An 18410-nucleotide genomic window follows, 5' to 3' on the forward strand; every position below is an offset into this window, starting at 1 on the left:
CGCCCGCCCGCCTTCCCGGGGCGGGGCCGGGGCCGGCCCGGCAGGGCGCTCAAAATCGGAAGCGGCAGGCGCGGTACTGCAGCCGCGCTTCGGGCTCCGGTGAGTGTTACCTGTGGCTGCCCAGCCGCGGGAGCGGTTCGGCGGCGGCACCGCGTCGGGCGGGAAGCTCGCGGGGTGTGCGTGGGCGGCGTCCCGGCAGCGCTCCGAGACGCGGCGCTGCGCGGCCCCAGTGGCCGTGGCGGGCTCGGGGCGAGTGCCGGGCCCGCTGGCTCCTGGGCCGCGGGGCATCAGCGCCGGGGCCGGAGGTGCTGGCTGCAGCTCGCAGCCCCCCAAATCTGGCGGGTGAAGAGACCCTGCGGGGCTCCGTGTGCGCGTTCTGCTTTTTCTTCTGGCTGCTGGAAACTCCTCTGCCTCCCGGCCGCTCTCTCGGTTCCATTCCCGCGGAATCCCGCCTTGCGTTTCAGCGGTGCGGTTGTTTCTTGCTTTGCTCCTTTTCCCGCTCGGTCGCTGCCTCTATCCCGCTCGTCCCTCCTCGCACCCCCGCTCTTCCATCGACCCCGGCCCCTCCGCTGCTTCCCCCGGCGGGGTCCGGCCGGTCCGCGCCTCCCCTCGTCCCTGCTTCTGTGGCGGACCGGCCTCCCTTCCGCTAGGCGGTATTTCCTAAAACCACACAAAGTTCTCTTTGCCTTTGCACTGCGTGGTGAAGAGCAGCATCTCGCCCTCAGTTTCTGATTGTCAGACACGAGCGGTATTGGCCGGGCAGTGCAAAGAGTTAATCGTGTGGCGGCGACCCCTCAGCCTTCCCTCAGCCGCGGGATGTGGGAGTGGCACCTCCAGCAGGGCAAGGTTTTCTAATAATAGCGCTAACCTAACGTGTTTAAAAGGAAGAGCAGGTGACTTGCACAGATGAGTCAGTTCAGCTCTTCAGCATCGCTTTTCTCGCTTCTCCTTGCCTTCCCCAGCGCTGTGGGTGTCTGGCTGCCCGTGGAGGTGGCGAGGCCTTGCCCGGCCCTTTGTTCGCCGTGAGCAGCGCTCGCGTTCCCGGTGACACTCGGCTGTGTTGGTTTGGGCTGAGGGAAGGCTGGAGCAGGAGACTGCGCAGTGTGTGTGAAGTGGAAGGGAAGGAAGGAGTGAGCAGGTTTCCTTCCTTAGAAGTGTATTTCTGTACGCTAGATGCTTTGGTGATGGTGTCTGTACCTTGGAGTGACACTGGCTCTGAAACTGCTGGGTTTGGCTAAGGGGGGATGTTCTTCTCTCTTTTAAATGATAATAGTTTGTAGCTTTAATAAAAAAAAAAAAAAAGGCATAGTGCCTCAGAGTTATTTAAATCACTGAAGTCTTCATTCAGGAAGTTAGTGCTTATTTCAGAAATGGTGAACTTTTCTTTATGGCTCTTGGAATATCTGGGCCATAATCTTGTCGTGGGGTACTTGTTATCTGTTCAAAACGGTTAAAGTGTTTGGTGGGGGAAAGAGCAAAGTGGTTCCCCGAAAGGAAATTGTTTCTGAAGGTTTTGTTTTGGTTTGTTTTTTTGGTAAAGGACTTTTTGCAAAAGTCCACCTGTGGGGAAGCGTGGTTTTTGTTCTGTTATAACATCTTGTCACTAATCAGACTGAAACTGTTTTCACCTGCCTGTGGAAGCATAACATCTTAAAAGGTGTTATTTAAAAAGAAGGGGTTTTCTGTGTGGGTTTTTTTTTCCCTTTCTTTTGTAACCTCTTTACATAACTTTAGTGCTGCTCCATGTCTTTAGGATAATTTTGCAACACCCATTTTTGGAGATCTCTTCTGTGCCACTGGTGTTACACAAAAACACTGGGGGAATGCATTGTATAAAAAGTAGCATTCTAGTACCCTGTTATTCCCTTGGATTTCTGCAACCTGTCACTTCCCATTTCCTTGTCTTCCTTTCTAGGTCTCTTGTCTTTCATTAGAGGGAACTGGCAGGGCTTAGGGACCTGCTGAGGTGAAACACTTCTATTTTACATGTGCAGGGTGTAACAGCTGATTGTAAACCTGTGGATAGGCTGCCCTGTAGCAAGAAAGGCTGGTGTGACGAACCCCCCCTTGTGATTTATCAGCACCTTCTTGTTTGCATCTGGTGACATTTACTGAATTGAAGAAGAAAAAATGTGCCTGATTTTTGGTTAGGTGGTTTTGTTGGGTTCCTGCCCTCCCAGTTTCTTCAAACCAGATTAGGCCAGCTGAGGCTGTGAGTTCTGCTCAGTTTCTCACTGTGCAGCAGAACAGTGCACAGCACTCCACCAGGGCTGCCTGTGCAAACCTGGACTTCTGTTAGATCCTGAACCTGTAAGAGCTGTGATATATAATTAGGGAATTAGATGGGGGTGTGTGTATTCACTGAACACTCTCACCCGAGGTCATTTTTGCTATGTTCCCCTAAATTGTACTTTTTCTCTGCAGTGGGATGACAGGAGTCATCCACACTCAGCAGGAGCCTGAGGAGCTGACAGATCAAACAGGATTGGGTTTTTTTCTGTAATAGAATGAAAATGTTTAGAGTGGGAGCAGGCAGACACATAAATCCAGTGACTGTCACCTTTGGAGCCCTTCCTGGGGCAGCCTGGTGCTTGGAAGTCATGGCAGGGGGGAGAAGGGGCTGTCTCTGATAACTCTGGACAGGTTTGTGCCTGGTGCAAGGAGAGCTGGTGTGGCTGTGCAGGAGCAGCCTTGAGATGTTGGTTCCTTGATAAGGCAGCTCCTTTGGCCTCTGGGCATGAGCTCCCCAGCAGGAAAGAGCCAGCCTGGTCTGCGGTTTCTGTGCTGAGGGGAATTGCGTGCAGATGGGCAGGTTTCATTTTCTCTGCTTAGCAGTTCCTACATGAGTGAAAGAGCACCATTTACTGTCGATTTTGGGTTGATTTTTTGGGTTGTTTCCCTTTTTTCTCAAGGAGCTGCCTTCTCCTTTTTTCCTTGGCATGCTGTGGCTTTTTGTCTGTGCCAGATTACAGAGGAGTTTCGGGGGCTGGACTTACCTGCACATCTGTGTACCGTGCAAAGCCAAGTACGTGAAAGTATTTCTAATTACTGAGTGGAGCTCATGGCTTAGCCAAACACGCAAAACTCTTGGAGGTCTGAGCGCCTTTTAGTTTTGGATGGCTTTGCTTGGGGTTGGAAGAGGTTGCAGGGTGCTGAGTTTAGCTTTAGTTAAAGCTTATGAGTTATGATTATGGTATGTGCATGGGGGAGGGGGTCCCTTCCTCAAGTGTTTTGCAAGTCTGATTTTTTTGACCTAGACGAGAAGGATATAGGGAAAGGAGGGATAGAATATAGAAGGAAATGTTGAGTCACACACTGTCCAATGTCATTCCTTAGGTTTGGTAGCAAAGTAGGGATAAAGCATAGAAGGAAGTGTTGAGTCACACAGTGCCCAACGTCATTCCTTAGGTTTGGTAGCAATCTGTTAAGCTTCTGCCTTGATTTGTACCAGATGTCTGTAGTGAACCATGTCCTGGCATCCTGCTGTTTCCTCACCCATACTGGGCAGAGAGCAGGACTCTGTGCAGCTGCCAGTGGTGTGGATTAGGCACCTCCTTGCACCTGGGTGGGATGGCAGGGATTCCTCCTGAGTGCATCCTGAAGCAGCTGCTCCATGCAGAGCACAGGGCTGTGTTGATGTCTCTCTCACACCCTTCTTGGCAAGGGCTGCTCCAAGAGTCCCTCGGCCCCCTCCCCTTGAGTAGCCCCGTGGCTGGGAGCCTTGTTAGCACTGCCCTGGGCTCTTGGTGGCTCCTGCTCTGGGTCCAGCCTGCTGCTGTCCCTGTGTCCCTGCACCACCATGGCACTGCTTGGCACAGTGGGCTCTGCCTGGGCTGCCCTTGCTGGCAAACATCAAACATCAGGGAGGGGCTGAAGCCCTTCATGCGTTATGGGAGTTCTGCTCTTTCTGCCCTGAGAGGACAGTGTCATGGTGGCTCTAAACTCCTCCTGCCTCAGTAGCTTGCTCCCCACTTTCCTGTAAACCCTCAGAGCTTTTATTCAGCTTCTCTGAGCTATCAGCAGGGGAGCTGTGCTGTGTGTGCAATCATGGCACACACAGATGTTGCATTCTTGTTTAAATGGCTGCAAACCTGCTCTTTCACGGTGAAATGCTGTTGCTGTGACCTTTGGCCAGTTTCTAGTGCTCTTACTGCTGTTTATAGAATGGGCAATACCCAGGTCTCTCAAATATTCTGGACTATTTCCTTCATCTTTAAAGTTCCCATATGTCCCTTGGTAAGTGTAGCTTCTGGCTGTTCAGTGTAATCGCTGTAACACCTTTGGGTTGGCAGCCACGTGAAACAAATCCCCTTAGATCAGCAGCTGCTGTGTTTTGGCCTTGTAAGCTCTTCCTGTGTTTCAACATCAGCCTATTCCTCCTAAGGTAAGTGAAAGTGAAATGGTCTTGCTTTGTTTCATGCACAGTCATGTGTTTTCTCCTAGAAGAACAGATGTTTTCTCACTGTGTGTGTTTAGACTACAGCTAGGAGAGCCTGTAGGTGCTGAGGCATCTCCTGCTTGCCTGGCACTGGGAAAGTGTACTCCTGCAGGCAGGAATTTGCAGTTTGCAATTTTCCTGTCACAGTTCCCAAACGCTCCTGCAGCATTTCTTTGAGAATGAGTATTTTCTTAGCTCTGTATCATTGAGAAAGGTGTTTAAGAGAGATGATGCTTTCTTTCATGCTGACAGTGTATGAGCTGCTGCTGTCAAACAGCTTTGATCACAGTGTGAATGCTGCTTGGAGTTACTGTTATTTTTGGCTGCCTGGTTTGATGCACAACTTTCTTTTTAAGATTCTTGAGGATTTCTGGGCTCCTTTCATAAGAGATTCCTTCAAGATTGTCATGATTACTTTTTAAAAAATATTTTTGTACTGGCTTCATCAGTTTAGCTGTCATGGTGGGAATGGAGGTTGCAGTGGGAGAAGGGAATCAAAGGATCTGTGCCAGACTTTCCTTCTGGGGATCATCTCTGGCTGTCTCTGCTGGTGCACAGTTGTTTCATAAAACTGAGGCATGTAAGAGATGTTTGCATCTCTGATACACTTGATGTTTAGGAGGAGGGGAGCCTGCTGAAAATTCATTTTCATCTTCTGGGGAAGATGTCAAATATTGACACACAGGGTTGTGGATGCTGTCAGAGCACATGAGCGTGCAGCTGTGAAGATTTGTCTTTGTACCACTTTCTTAGAAATGGTTTGCATGTTTTTATGCTGAACGTTCAGAGCCTGAGAGGGTGAACAGGCTCCACTGAAGTAATTCTGGTGAAAACCAGCTCTGAGAATTCCCTTGACAGTAAATTGTCCAGTGCACTGAATCATTCCTGAGCAGCTCCGTGAGTACAATCCTGGCTGTTGCATCAGCACCCTTGTTTCAGCTAGGCAGGGAGCTGCTGAAATGCTGGAATGTTGTTCTGATGCTGAAATGTTGTACTGCAGAAAGGAGAGAGGGGGACAGTGCTGACTTTGCAGGACAAAGGTGAACAACTTCAGGAAACAGAAACTTCAGTTTTTTGAAATATTTGTGTGTCATTGTTTTCTTCCCAACATGACTCAAACATGAATCAGGTGCTGGGGCTGTGTCTGCTGCAGAGTCTGGGCACTTTGTCACTGCTCAGGTGTAAAAACAGCTTTGCAAGGGTGCAGTGCCCATGGCCCAGCTGGGGCCTGCTGTAAATCCAGGAGCAAGTCTTGCATTTCCCTCCTTGGACACCATCACTTGCACATCACCAGTGATGGCTGGAGTTTGTCCCAGTACTGCCTGCTCTCCATCTGTTTGTCCTTCCTTGATAATGTCCAAACACTGGAACTGTGATTCCTCAGTGCCTCCTGCTTTTCCATCATTTCCAAGGGGCAAACATAAGAACTGCTTGCACATTCATGCACTGTGCCATTCTAGCAGGGCTCTGTTGCAGCTGCTGGGCTGCAATAGTTACACTTTGAACAGGAAGCCAGCCCTGTAAGAGCAGCAGGCTTGTGTGCTAGTGGTGATGGTGCTTTTCCATCAGGGTTTGCTCTGCTCCCTCCAGCCAGGCCCCAAGCAAAGACAGAAGTATTTCCCTGCCTTTCTGAGGGGGTGGAGTGCAGGAGGAGCTCGCCAGGCTGGAGTTCCCTTGCTCAACACAGAGGGAAAAGCACAGCCCAGTGCCAGATCCAAGAATCTGCCTGCACTCTGCCAGCCAAGATCCCAGTCCTGCCCTTGCCTCTTAGGCTTGGCTGTGCCCAAAACACGGATGTGGAAATTCTGTTTGGGTCCAGCTGTAGTTAGCTGAATTCCAATTCCAGCTGCAGGCTTCCTGCTGACTCAGTTTAAGCCCAGCTGTGTCTGTAGGCTGGCTGCTGAAGAATGAAATGTTGTCATGCTGCCTCTGTCACTGCTCCAGTACAGAAACCACGCTGCTGGAAAGTTCCTGCCTACCTGGTTTGTAAAGAGCATTAGTAACATGGCAGTGCTGCTTCTTACTCATTCATGTGCCGCGTGGGGTGGTCACCAGAGGTTTTTGAGCCAGATGAGAAGGGTGGTTTTGATGAGGGATTTGGGTGTTTTTCTTCCTAAGAAGTCAAAGTACTGCCCTGATAATTGGAAGATTGCTGCAATTCACGTCATTGTGAAAAGACAGAAGAAAATTACATAAATTTCTTCAGAAACTTACATAAATTTCTATCAAAAAGCCTACTGAGAACTTCTTTTTAGAATTGTCTCTAATAAACTTTTTCTTCCAAAGAAGAAAAACCCTTTAAACAAAGAGAGAAATGTATTTCTAAGCCAAAATACACAGCTGAGAGTGCTTGGTGTCCAAACTGGGATGATAATTCTGTGCTAAAGAAGCAAAAGTAAAAATGCCCCAGCTAAGGCAGAGGTTGTCCTGGTTGGATTTTAAGTAGTCTCATGATTCCTGATTAACAGGGCATTCCTCCCAAGAGCAAGCAAATAAATGGGCAAGTGACTGGGGCAGGAGGTGTGTCCTGCTGTGGGCCACTGAGCTGCCACTATCCCCAAGAGTGCTCCTCATGGCATGTCAGTTTTGTCACTTCCCAAACAGGCTCTTGATGTTGCATCTTCTCTAAGTCAAAACACCCTTGGTTTGGGAGCAGTGTTCCCTGTGGCTGGGAAAGTCCTGGCACTCTCCAAGCCAGTAGCTTTGGTGTTCACCAGCTGTACCAAACCATCCTTTAGTTTTACAGTTGTCACAGCTCTGTGTGTGTGTGCATCCACACATGGCCAGAGGGTCTTGTTGAGCCCATCCTTCCCCTGGCTTACACAAGGTCTCTGTCCTCCCACCACGCTGCTTCTGTTTCCAAAGCCTAAAAGCAAATTCTGATTTAGGGGTGAGTCTCAAATGAGGCAGAATCTGAACACTGTTACAGGCTGGCAAATCCTTTGCAGGGCAAGGAGCAATGGGGGCAGGTTTCCTGTGGTGATGATAACATCCTATTTACTCAGCAGTGTTGGCTTGGCACACCAGCAAGGTGCCTTCCCTGGGCTGTTTAGTTCTGTTGGGTTTATGGGCTGGAAGTGGGGCATTGCTTTTGGAGACTTTGGGCTCTGTGATGTGGTATTTGCTTACACTCTCCTGACCTAAGTGCTGCAGACAAACAGTGGCACAGCTCAGAATATCCTCAAGTAAGGAACTTCCTAAGTCTGTGGTGCTGTTTCTGTTTCTTTATTTTCCAGTAATGACTGGATATGTAAAGTAGTTGTGCCTGTGGCAGGTTCTCATGAGGACAGTAAAATTGAGTGGTTATGGTTTGATATATGGATTTAAAGTGTCAGGACATAGCAAAGACTTGGTTTCCCTGCCTGTAAAACGATGCCCTGGCTCTGTAGCTCAGCAGTGAAATATCTTCCTGCAGAACAGGGAAGTGCTTCCAGGCCCTGGAAGGGAGAAACAGTCACTGTTTTACTTCTCCCAATAATGATGTCATCCTGTCAGCCACACCCAAATTCTCACTTTTCAGCTGCCACACAGGGAAAGCAATGCTCGGACTGGAAGTTTTTCACTTTGCAGTGACTGATGCTTTATTGTGGTTTCTGCTTTGGAGATTTTAATTGCTCCTAACTCAAACGTGAGACATAAACATCTTGACAGCTCACACAATAGCTCCATTGGCCCACAGTCCAGACACTGTCAGTCTTTGCAGGCCTGTGCCTTCCCTGCTGAAAGCAGTGTATTTGTGACCAGACTTGTCTGCTGGAGCTGAAAGAGTGACTCCAGGCTGAGCTGGGAGGGGAGGGGAGCAATCTGAGAAGAAGTGATGGTGAGCAGAGGCACTGTTTGTGGGGTGGCTGCTTTTCTGAGCTGTAGCACAGGTGTGGAGATGAAAACTGGTTTGTAGGGTGACCCAGCAGTGCTGCAGGGATTCTGGGACCTGCTGCTGTTGTGGCAGCCCTGAGAGCTGTGGGGAGTTCCCTCAGCAGGAAACCATGGTGTTACACAGTGTGTGAGGCTTTTCCTTTGATTACCCCTCACTGCTTGAGGTGGGACAGAGGCATGGAGTGCCAATTGCCTCTAGTCCCTGCTTCTCCCTGCCATAAGCCTCTCCCACAGTCCTGCATCTCATGCAGTGTTGAGTTGGAATGAACATGCCCTACATTGATTCTGTAGAACTGATTTAAGTGGTTAAAGTACCCCCCTCATTGTTTTCCTAAGAAAGAGAGAAAGAACAGGTTGTAGTCTTATGTGTTGAACACTTCAAGGCATTTAGTGATTTCTCAGAAGCAGCTCATTTCTCACAAAGGAATATGAGCTTCTCACAAAGTGCATTTGTCTAATGAGTGAATTGAAGTAAAAAATTAACAATGTATTAAAATTAGTTGATGTTTCAATTAAAATACCATATTCTGTAAAAATTCATTGCAGGATTTCAGCAGTCCTAAAGCAGCCTTACAAATGTTCTAGTTTGACTCTGAATCTGAGTGCAGATGGTGTTTGTACCCTTTATCAGTATTATCTCCTTTTCCAACTAAAGATTCTTTTTACCCAGTATAAGGTAACCTTTGTCCCTCCACCAGAAACAGTCTCAATTTGAATCTAGAACTACCAGGATTCCAAAGTCTTAATGATTAAAAATTTTGGATGATATCAGCATGATTACATTTGACTTTTTTTGGTTTTTGGGTTTTTTTTGTATTTTTTGAGATTCCTTTAAGGAATTTGACTTCTCAGTAGGAACTCATGACTATCAAAGCCCTTTGCATTGTTTCAAAGTAGTTATGCAAAACTTGAGGTTCCTGTAATTATTAGTTAACTAAAATTAAAAATAATTTGCCCTGTATTGTAGAAGTAGGAAGCCATTTGGGGGGAGAGAAATCCTTTTTCCTCTTCTCTGGTGTGTTTTTGACCACCCAAGCAGAATTTTCTTAGCTGAGGGCAGGTATTGCCTTCAGGGTCATTCACTGCATGGGTGGTCAATCTTTGCTTTAGAAATTCAGTTTGTGAAGTTATGTTCAGGCTCCCTTGTCTTCATTTTTTGCCATATTAGTACTTTGGAGTGTGGTGGAACTTTTCATTGTTCTGTTTGTGTGTTTGTTTTATCTGTGCTCATGTGCAGGAGTAGACAACATTGCTATTTGCAGCTGTGGTGGGTGACTTTTTTAATGTCTCTATTTTTGTGGACTTGGCCTGAGGAGTGTCTGTATCTACACAGAGCTGATTTGATCCCTGAGGAAAGGGAAGGGAAGGGAAGAACCCACATGTGTTGCAGGTCTCTTCTCCCTGCACAGCCACTGACACCTGCAGGTGCAGGAGGCACCTGGCTGGGCTGGAGCAGCCTGTGCCTCTCCATTTAAAGCAGAGAGTGGGAAAATTGCATTGAAAAGAAATGTTATCTCTAAATCCAGAATATATGCAAACTGAGTCTTTACCTAACCTACAGAAATATTGCTTGTGTGGACAAGTTTGCACAAAGCCAAAGTCCTGCCACAGACTTAATTCTAAATCCCCACTTTCCTCTTAATCTCAGTGCTCTGTTTTGAGTTCTCAAAGCTGAATTAACATCTGTGTCTCTTCCAGCAAAGTCAAGCCCAGAAGAGAAGTCACCCTGACCTGTTTCAGAGCCCCTTCAGGTCCCAAAGAACAGGACAGAGGACTCTCCCCAGCCAGAACACTCCTTAGGGCAGAGGTGAGTAGCAGCAACAGGGATTTGAATGGAACAGAGGGAAATGCAAAGCAGCAAGGGATAAGCCTGTGTTGTAGCTCTTAGTCTGGCATAATTTCATGAGAAGAAGAGCTCATGGTTAAGAGGCTTCCTGGGGGCTGCTGTGTGTTTCAGACATTGCAGATTGTGTGTTGGTCTTGGACCTCTAAGAGCCTTTGAGAAGTTGGGAGATTCATGATCTCTTGAAATATGACTGTGGTTTGCTTCAGAGTTTGAATTTCTTTCTGCTTTCACTTCCCTCTTTTCTACCAGCATGCTTAGTTATTTAAAACACAGATGTGAGGGATTGCTGTGAAATAGTCATTTATCACTAGCCCACATCTTTGATGGTTAGCAGGCCTTTTGCTTGGGTTCCTTGCCCATTTTTGGTTTAGAAGTGCCTGCACAACAACCAGGTTGTTGCCCTGGGTGAAGAAGGCTTGGTAGGGAGGGAGTGCCCACTTTGAGCCAGGCCCTGCTCATCAGGAGTTGAGCCAGAGCTTTGTGTGTGCAGCTGTGTGGGACTGTGTGTCCAAGGCACCAATGCAAGGTTCTGACCCACCCCCAGCTGCTCCTGGCAGGATGAGGAGGGAGCACTGTGCTCCTACATCTCCCCTTTGTGAGGGAGAGAGGGAGGCTCCCCTGTGCCCTGTGCTCTCCCTTGCTGGGTGCCTCTTCCCTTGGGCTCTTCCTGCTCTCTCTTTTGTTCCTAGCTAGCCTCCCTGGAGGCTTTGCAGAGGTGCACTCATGTGACTGGAGGCCTCTGTTGGCACTTGATCCAACCTTCCCCATCATGATATTTGTTGGGAAGTGTTGAAATGAGCCTGAGTTTCCATGTGGATCTCTTGCATGGAGGGTGGGGAGAGGCACCCTCAAGGGTGGGTGTGTAGCAATACCAGCTAGGGTTTTTCATTTCAGAATATTCTGCTGTGCATGTCAGCTCACCTGCTCCCAGGAGGTGCTCAGGAGTTCCTCTCTGATCACCCTGCTCTATGGCAGGAAGGAGATTTGTGCCTCTCATTCTCAGTTGTAGTTTCCTCAGCCCTTTTTCATGGCTGACAGTGTGTAATGGGCAGCTCTCTCCAGAAATAGGGCTATGCATCACTAAAAGGGACATTGACTTTGAGACATGGCCAGACACATGTACAGCTGCAAGATGTGGATTTATGGGAATTTTTTTCCTTTCACACTTTTCTTTCTTACTCTTTCACAGGACGAGGATTTCTGGTCTGAAGCAGAGGGTGACAGGAGCTGCTGTCCCTGAATCCATTATGGAGCAGGTTAGAGTCCAACATGTCTGAATTCAGCTGTTCACAGTGTGCAGTGGTTCTCTGGTACACTTGTCCTGAGATGCTTTGAAGGGGATAAGTCTCAGTGTTGGCTGGTGTCCTTCTTGAATTTCCCAGAATTTCTGCAGTGTTCCCGGCACTGCTCTGAATACAAGGAAGTGGATGGAACCAGTTAGGCTGCAAGCTGCTTCCCTGCAGCTCTCAGTGTGACACTTCCCTTGGGACTGCAAGCTGGAGATGTAGCTATGTAAGAGACTACAGTGTTCATTGATAAAGCTACAAACTGCTAGACTAATAAAGGAATGGGCACAGCCCTGTGATCAGTGCATTGCATTGCTTTTTGTGAGGTTAAACACTGTTAATGATGTTACTTAGCACACTTAAATCTTACACATTGAACTGTAACTGAAATGTCTGTCAACCTCCCCCAGCCCAGCTGATGTTAAGATACAGTTCTGATCCCCTACTCTGCCCTCTGCAAAGCCTTTTGAATACAATATGATTTAAAAAGTATCAGTGATAAACCCAATGACCAGTCCAGCAGGCAGTTGAAAGGGATTGCCACCAGGTGACCTGCACTACTGTCTGCAAACAGGCATGCTCAGACCATGGAAGGTGTGCCTTCTCTTCATCTCTGACTGATCATATCCTTTATTTTCTATTTGTTTCCATTGCTGAACCCTGCCTTTTGTTGACTTTGTTCCTCCTTTTGTTTGCCCAGTCAGATATGGTCATGTCGAGGCTTTGCAAGGTTCCACTCCCCAAAATTCCCTTTCAGTTACCAAGTTCATCCTGGCTGTATATTGTCAGCATAACAAACCATTCTTCTTTAACTATTTTTCTTCTCCCTAAATAAAATAAGGCCTAAGTATTTACTTACAGGCAGACCATCTGCATACCAGAGTAAAGGTTTTCCTTCTTTATTTATTTCTGTGCTTATATCATGTCCTACTCTCATACCTGTTTAAATAAAATTTTTGGAGTCTCCTGGTTTTCTGGAGGCCTTAGTTGGTTATGAGGTTGGTCTGCCTGCCTCATGGACCTCCTGAACCTAATTAATTTGGGCACTGTGTGCTGCCTTGCTTGAAGGCTGCAGGTTGTGTGGCCATGGAGACAGCATGTGCCCATTTACTGGGGGTGAATGTGCCACTGGAGGTGGCACTGATCTGCCATCTCATGTCACTTTTGTTGTGAGCAGCTGCTTGGGTCTCTGTGAGGAGCTAAACAGGTTTATTATGGAGCTGGTTGAGGTTCCTTTGAAGAGGGAGAAGAAATATGAACCTTGGGGTTTTTGCAGCCTTATGCTCTTATCTCTATTTCCCACCTTGTTACTGCTCTGCTCTGATTACATGGAAGTGGGGAGCTCCTGCCTTCTTTATGCACAGCAAGTAGAATGCCCCATTCCCAAACACAGGATAAAACCCTTCCAAACACAGGTCTCTGAGTAAGGGGAATGGATGGGTTTTGTGAGCTCACACCTGTTTCAAAAGAGGAACTCAGATTGGGAACTCAGATTGCTGCCATTGCCACAGCTGGAAAGGTGAGGAGGAGGTGAGCTGTGTTTTCAACAGCCAGTTGAATTGTGCCAGTTTGTAAGAGCAGAGCCTTCTGTCATTCCCCATGGGACAGTCCTGTGTGTGTCCACAGCCAGGAGTCAGTCTGCCTTTGCTGAGGCCCTGTGGAGCCCCTGGCTGATGCTGTGCCCACAGGAGGCCACAGAGACGTGTCAAGGTTGGCAAACACTGCATGCCTGGATGCTCTGAGCGGGATGTTTTCTAGGCATGGGCTTAACAGTGATCTCCTTAATGTTTCAGATCAATGGACCTCTTCAGATGGAGCATGCATTGCTGTTCAGCTTCCTGGAGGTATCCTCTGACTGTAAGTTCAAGGAGCAGCTGCATTCCCTGCAAAGCCAGCAGATCATGTTGTGCCAAGGGAGCGATGACGATGAGCTGCAGACCGACGGCAATCGCAGTGGCCACTTCCGGAATGGTGACGTAGGTGAGCAAGCTTTGCTCCATCCCACGTCTCTCTGAACATGGTGGTTTTCTTTACACATTTCCTATCTTTGTATTTATTGTCTGTTTCAGAGGAGTAATGTTTTCTCTGTTGAGAAACTTCACTGTGTGGCTGCTGGTTGGGAGTTTAACACTTAGTGCTTAGCACTTTCTCTCTCCCTGGATTTCTAGAGCACCTGTCACTGGGTTTTGTCTGCAGTACACCAGAACAAGGCACAAAGCTGCTACTGATGATAGCTGCCCTCAAAGGAGTGTGATACTAAGCAGTTAAGTTAGGCCTCACTCTGCTCCTCAGGCAGTATCAATACTTGAGCTAGGATCTTGGAACAACTTGAGTTCTGGTACTGGGTGAATCCCTTTCTGCCCTACCGGTCTGGTGAAAACTGTTCCTCAAATAGCTTCTGGTCCTGTTCCTGCTTTGCTAGCCATCTGCAGGGTGGCTGCTGCCCCTTGCCCAGGGTGTGTCAGCTGGCACATTGACCTCAGCTGAAGCAGGGTGAGGAGGAACTGCCACAGGAAATAGCCCTCTCACACCAATTTGCATAGGTCTCATGCGGGAAGCAGGTAGGACAAGGTGTAAGGTTCTCAGCTGAAAAAGGACAGATTCAGACTAGATGTAAGGAAGATTTTTACAATGAGGGTGGTAAAACACTGGCACAGGTTGCCCAAAGAGGTGATGGATGCCCCACCCCTGGAAACATTCAAGGCCAGTTTGGTTGGGGCTTTGAGCAGTCTAATCTAGTTGAAGATATTCCTGCTTATTGCAGGGAGTCTGGATGAGATGGCCTTTCAAGGTCCTTTCCAACTCCAACTATTCTATGAGGTGCTGTATTTTAGGTCCTGTATTTTAGGACTTCAAGAGACAAGTCCTGACAAGTCACTTAAAGTCTAGAATAATTAGGTTGAAAAAGACCTTCAGTGTGTTGCAGAGCTTCTCAATTCCCCTTTCTGGGCAGGATGTTGGCAGTAACTGTCCTGTTCAGATTTTGGTTGGAGATGTTCTAACATGCCCTGCAATGATTTTTTTGGGCAGGGTGAGGCTGCATTTTACCTAAACTACAGATACAAACCCCTGTTTGCCACAACTTCTTGTAAGCAACCTGGGTACACTTAAAGAAATTGTGCTCAGACCTGTCATGAATACACTCAGGGCTGGGAAGGAGGTTGCTAATGGATATTAGCAAAATGCTGTGACCTGTACTGAACCTGGTCTGACTACAGCCTGTGAACTAAATTCTGCTCTTTGTGTTGGCAGGGCTGGCTCCAACAAATGAAGAGGTTATCCGGATCATTGCTGCTCAGCTCGCTGAGATTGGAGACCAGTTTGATAGAGAAATCCAAGAAAGAGTAGTAAATGGCCTAGTGCAGCATTTTTTGAATGAGAATCTGTCTAATGAGGTGAGTGAAAAGCAGCCTGATAAGCAGTTCTCCTTTTAAATATTCTGCATCCTTCCTGCTGTGACTTTGAAGGCATTTGAAAATTAATTCCAAACATTTACCTTTGAAGATTTGTTAGAGGTGATTCTGTGGCAGAAGTTAATGTGTAAATTGGGTTCCTTGGGCTCATTTCCTTTCTGCAGATGATGAAATGGTGATTGTGGAAAGGGACTGACTTTGAGGCATTTTGTCCTTCTTTTGATGGCCCCATGGCTTACCTTGGAAACTGAATAGTCTGGCTAAGGCTTAGTTTTAGTACTTAAGATCTTTGCACTTTGGTGCCAAGTCCTGTATATCTGCTGACCATCACATGGGTAAAAATTGAGCAGGTTAGTGACAGGGGCTTAACTTGTGCTTGTTACTGAGCACTGAAGAGACAGCAAGTCATGAGACCCTTTTCTGATGCTGTGAGTGTGTTCATAGGCACAGTGTTGGGAGTAGCAGTGGGTTTAGGCCCTTCCTAGATGCAGTTGGCCCAGCATCTAACATGCCTTGCTGCTGTGCAAGGGAAGCAGAGTTTGCGGTCTCTTGTGTTAAAAAGGAAAAGGAAGGCTATCCAAGGATTAGCTCTATATCTGGATCAAGGGCCATAGTTTTTGGGGGTGTTTTTTATGTAACAGCTGGCTGCCATGGCTGGGAGGAAGGGGAGCAGACCCTGGGGTGTTGCAAGAAGCACAGCAGGTATTAGCACAGTCCTGGCATGCTGAGAGCCCCTGCTGTGGCACTGAGATCCCTCTCTTCCTCCCACACAGGAGATAACCCGGCACATGTCCAGGGTGGTGGGAGAGCTCATGCAAGCCATCCCCTCAGACATGGAACAGGAGAAGGCCATGTTGGTGCTAGCAATGGTCTTGACTAAGAAAATTGTGAATACAGTGCCCTTCCTTCTGCGCCGTGTCTTTGACACCACTGTGAACTACATGAACCGGCAGTTCCACAACTACATTGTTGATATGGTGAGTGCTGTCAAACTGCTCTGTGGGAGTCACAGCCAGCCTTTTGGCTGTCCTGGGTTATTCCCTGAGGGGTGGCCTAGCTCTGGACTGCCTGCTGCTTTCCCTGTAGTGCTCTGGAGGTTGGGCCAGAAGGCAGAGTCAGTCCTGCAGAGCTCTGGAAATGAGTGTGCTTGAGGGGGTCATGTCACATCTGCTTGCCCTCCCCCTCAGAGCAGCCAGTGAACAGAGTGCATTTGTTCTGTCAGGCAGAGAGAGCTGTGCCTGCTCCTCTCCTCCTGCAAACTCCTCAGGGAGCTCTACCAGTAACGTTCTGGTTAATGATTCTTTCATTCCCTCTGGGAAAGAAAGCCTGACCTGAGCTCTATTGGCTCCATTTCCCCAGTGTCTTGACCCTGAGCTCTCTGCTCTTGTCTTCCTCAGCTCCCCAGAGCTTGGGAGAGCTGGAAGGGGAAAGGAATTGCTTTTGAGAATTAACACTAGCAATGAGAAATAGTCAAATCTGTTCTTGTTCCCTGTTGGCACTTGGGCAGAGGCGGGGACACTCCTGCACTGCAGCCTTGCCAGAGACAGCGTTGTCAGCAACGTGCAGCTGGGCTGGCTCACGGTGTCACTGTGCCGTGTCCTTCAACTCTGCCCTTCCCTTCACTCACTTTGGCTCCAGCGTGCTGAGTTATGCCAGACATGTCACTTGTGTGAGACTGGCCCGTGCTGCTGCCCCAGCTGGCTGGCACCACCAAGGGCTGGAGCTGCCCTGGGGCTGTCCCTTATTGTCCCCGTGGCCGTGTCCTGCTGCTGGCACGGGCAGGAAGGAGCACGGCAGGTGGCAGTGTTGGTGCACGCTGGAGCTGCCCCCGGGCTGTCCCTTATTGTCCCCATGGCCGTGTCCCCACGGGCAGGAAGGAGCACGGCAGGTGGCAGTGTCGGTGCACGCTGGAGCTGCCCCGGGGCTGTCCCTCATTGTCCCCACGGGCAGGAAGGAGCACGGCAGGTGGCAGTGTTGGTGCACGCTGGAGCTGCCCCGGGGCTGTCCCTCATTGTCCCCACGGGCAGGAAGGAGCACGGCAGGTGGCAGTGTTGGTGCACGCTGGAGCTGCCCCGGGGCTGTCACTCATTGTCCCCACGGGCAGGAAGGAGCACGGCAGGTGGCAGTGTCGGTGCACGCTGGAGCTGCCCCCGGGCTGTCCCTTATTGTCCCCATGGCCGTGTCCCCACGGGCAGGAAGGAGCACGGCAGGTGGCAGTGTCGGTGCACGCTGGAGCTGCCCCCGGGCTGTCACTCATTGTCCCCACGGGCAGGAAGGAGCACGGCAGGTGGCAGTGTCGGTGCACGCTGGAGCTGCCCCCGGGCTGTCACTCATTGTCCCCACGGGCAGGAAGGAGCACGGCAGGTGGCAGTGTCGGTGCACGCTGGAGCTGCCCTGGGCGGGCACAGGGCAGGGCTTGGCACGGGAGAAGAACCCTGCTGCTGTTCATAATGCCCCTTCTGTTTCTCTCCCTCCAGCTGGGTGAGTGAGCTCTCCAGGCCTGTGTACAGCATCCACATTACTGAGGACTTTCTCTGCTGGATGAAGATGACTCTATTTATGCCTAACTTTTGAAATACAGCTGTGAAATGGATGGCAGGGCTTGATAGATAGGCTTTTGTAGACTAGCACAGCAGTAATAGTAGTGTGAGCTGCCTGCCAGCTCTGCCAGTACCTGTAGGGAGTAGTGTCTGCCTCTTTCCTTTCACAATATTTTTTTAATTTAGCAGCAGCAGATTTTGTGCAGAGCCTGCCTTGTGCCTCCATAGGCCCAGTGGGCACAGGGCCTGTCCTCTGTGGTTTTTCTAAGCAGCTGTAGGATTTTGCTTTAGTTATTCACTTCCCAGCCCTGCTCCTGCAGCTGAGCCATGCTGAATGTCCCCAGGAAGGCCTCAGGCTATGGAATGGGTAGTTCATCAGCAGGGGTGGGTGGGAATCAGGTTTATCTTTATAAGAAGCTGGAAGCAAGAGGGAACAGATCCCTGAAGGACAGGGTGGGGTGTGCCCAGAGAAGGGTGACACCAGGATACTTTCAGTATCAATCACCATCCTCCTGTTTCCTTGAAAAATAAAACTGACAGGAAAAAAATATAAAGAAAGGAGTGGAGTAGGGACAGGGAAAGTTTTTTGACAATGCAACCTGAATATATTTTCTAGTCTCAGGCTGAACAAACTTGGACTCAGGTTGTTTGATACATAATCACACAAGGTGACAAATGTGTCACCTGTGATCCAGCTGCCTCAGGCTTTTTCCAAGTATGTAAATATTTTGTAGGGTTTTTTAACTTAAATAAAAGTTCTGATGGCTGCTACAGCTCCGCAGACTTTCAGTCTCCACCTGAAAATTTTTTGTGTAAGTACTCATGGCATTCTTCTAATTCACCATGGCTTCTGATGCAGCTGCCAGCAGTAGAGACAGCACTCTAGTCCTGTCCCTGTGCCTTGAATAATCAAATTTCCTCTAAGTAAAACCACCTTTTCTTCTGGTGCCTGCACTAAAATGGGAAGAGTGGAAGCACAGAAGTAGTCTACACATTGTTTTTGAAAACTGT

General features: G+C 48.7%; 1 protein-coding gene across 1 annotated transcript; it reads left to right on the forward strand.

Moving 5' to 3' along the window:
- The first annotated feature begins 50 nt into the window (after nt 1-50).
- Nucleotides 51-18182, forward strand: BID (BH3 interacting domain death agonist). The gene is made up of 7 exons (XM_058805643.1): nt 51-99; nt 10013-10121; nt 11350-11416; nt 13240-13426; nt 14699-14841; nt 15633-15836; nt 17337-18182. The coding sequence occupies exons 3-7, from the start codon at nt 11408-11410 to the stop codon at nt 17346-17348; spliced, it is 555 nt and encodes a 184-aa protein (XP_058661626.1). The 5' UTR covers nt 51-99; nt 10013-10121; nt 11350-11407; the 3' UTR covers nt 17349-18182.
- Nucleotides 18183-18410: the final 228 nt, after the last annotated feature.

Source organism: Ammospiza caudacuta, chromosome 5, assembly GCF_027887145.1.
Source record: "Ammospiza caudacuta isolate bAmmCau1 chromosome 5, bAmmCau1.pri, whole genome shotgun sequence".
Classification (NCBI taxonomy): Eukaryota; Metazoa; Chordata; class Aves; order Passeriformes; family Passerellidae; genus Ammospiza; species Ammospiza caudacuta.

Excerpts from the sequence above, each read along its gene's own strand:
- BID (XM_058805643.1), top strand. Across the intron at positions 13,427-14,698 it reads CTTCCGGAATGGTGACGTAG|GGCTGGCTCCAACAAATGAA; the intron begins GTGAGCAAGCTT and ends TTGTGTTGGCAG. Across the intron at positions 14,842-15,632 it reads ATGAGAATCTGTCTAATGAG|GAGATAACCCGGCACATGTC; the intron begins GTGAGTGAAAAG and ends CCTCCCACACAG.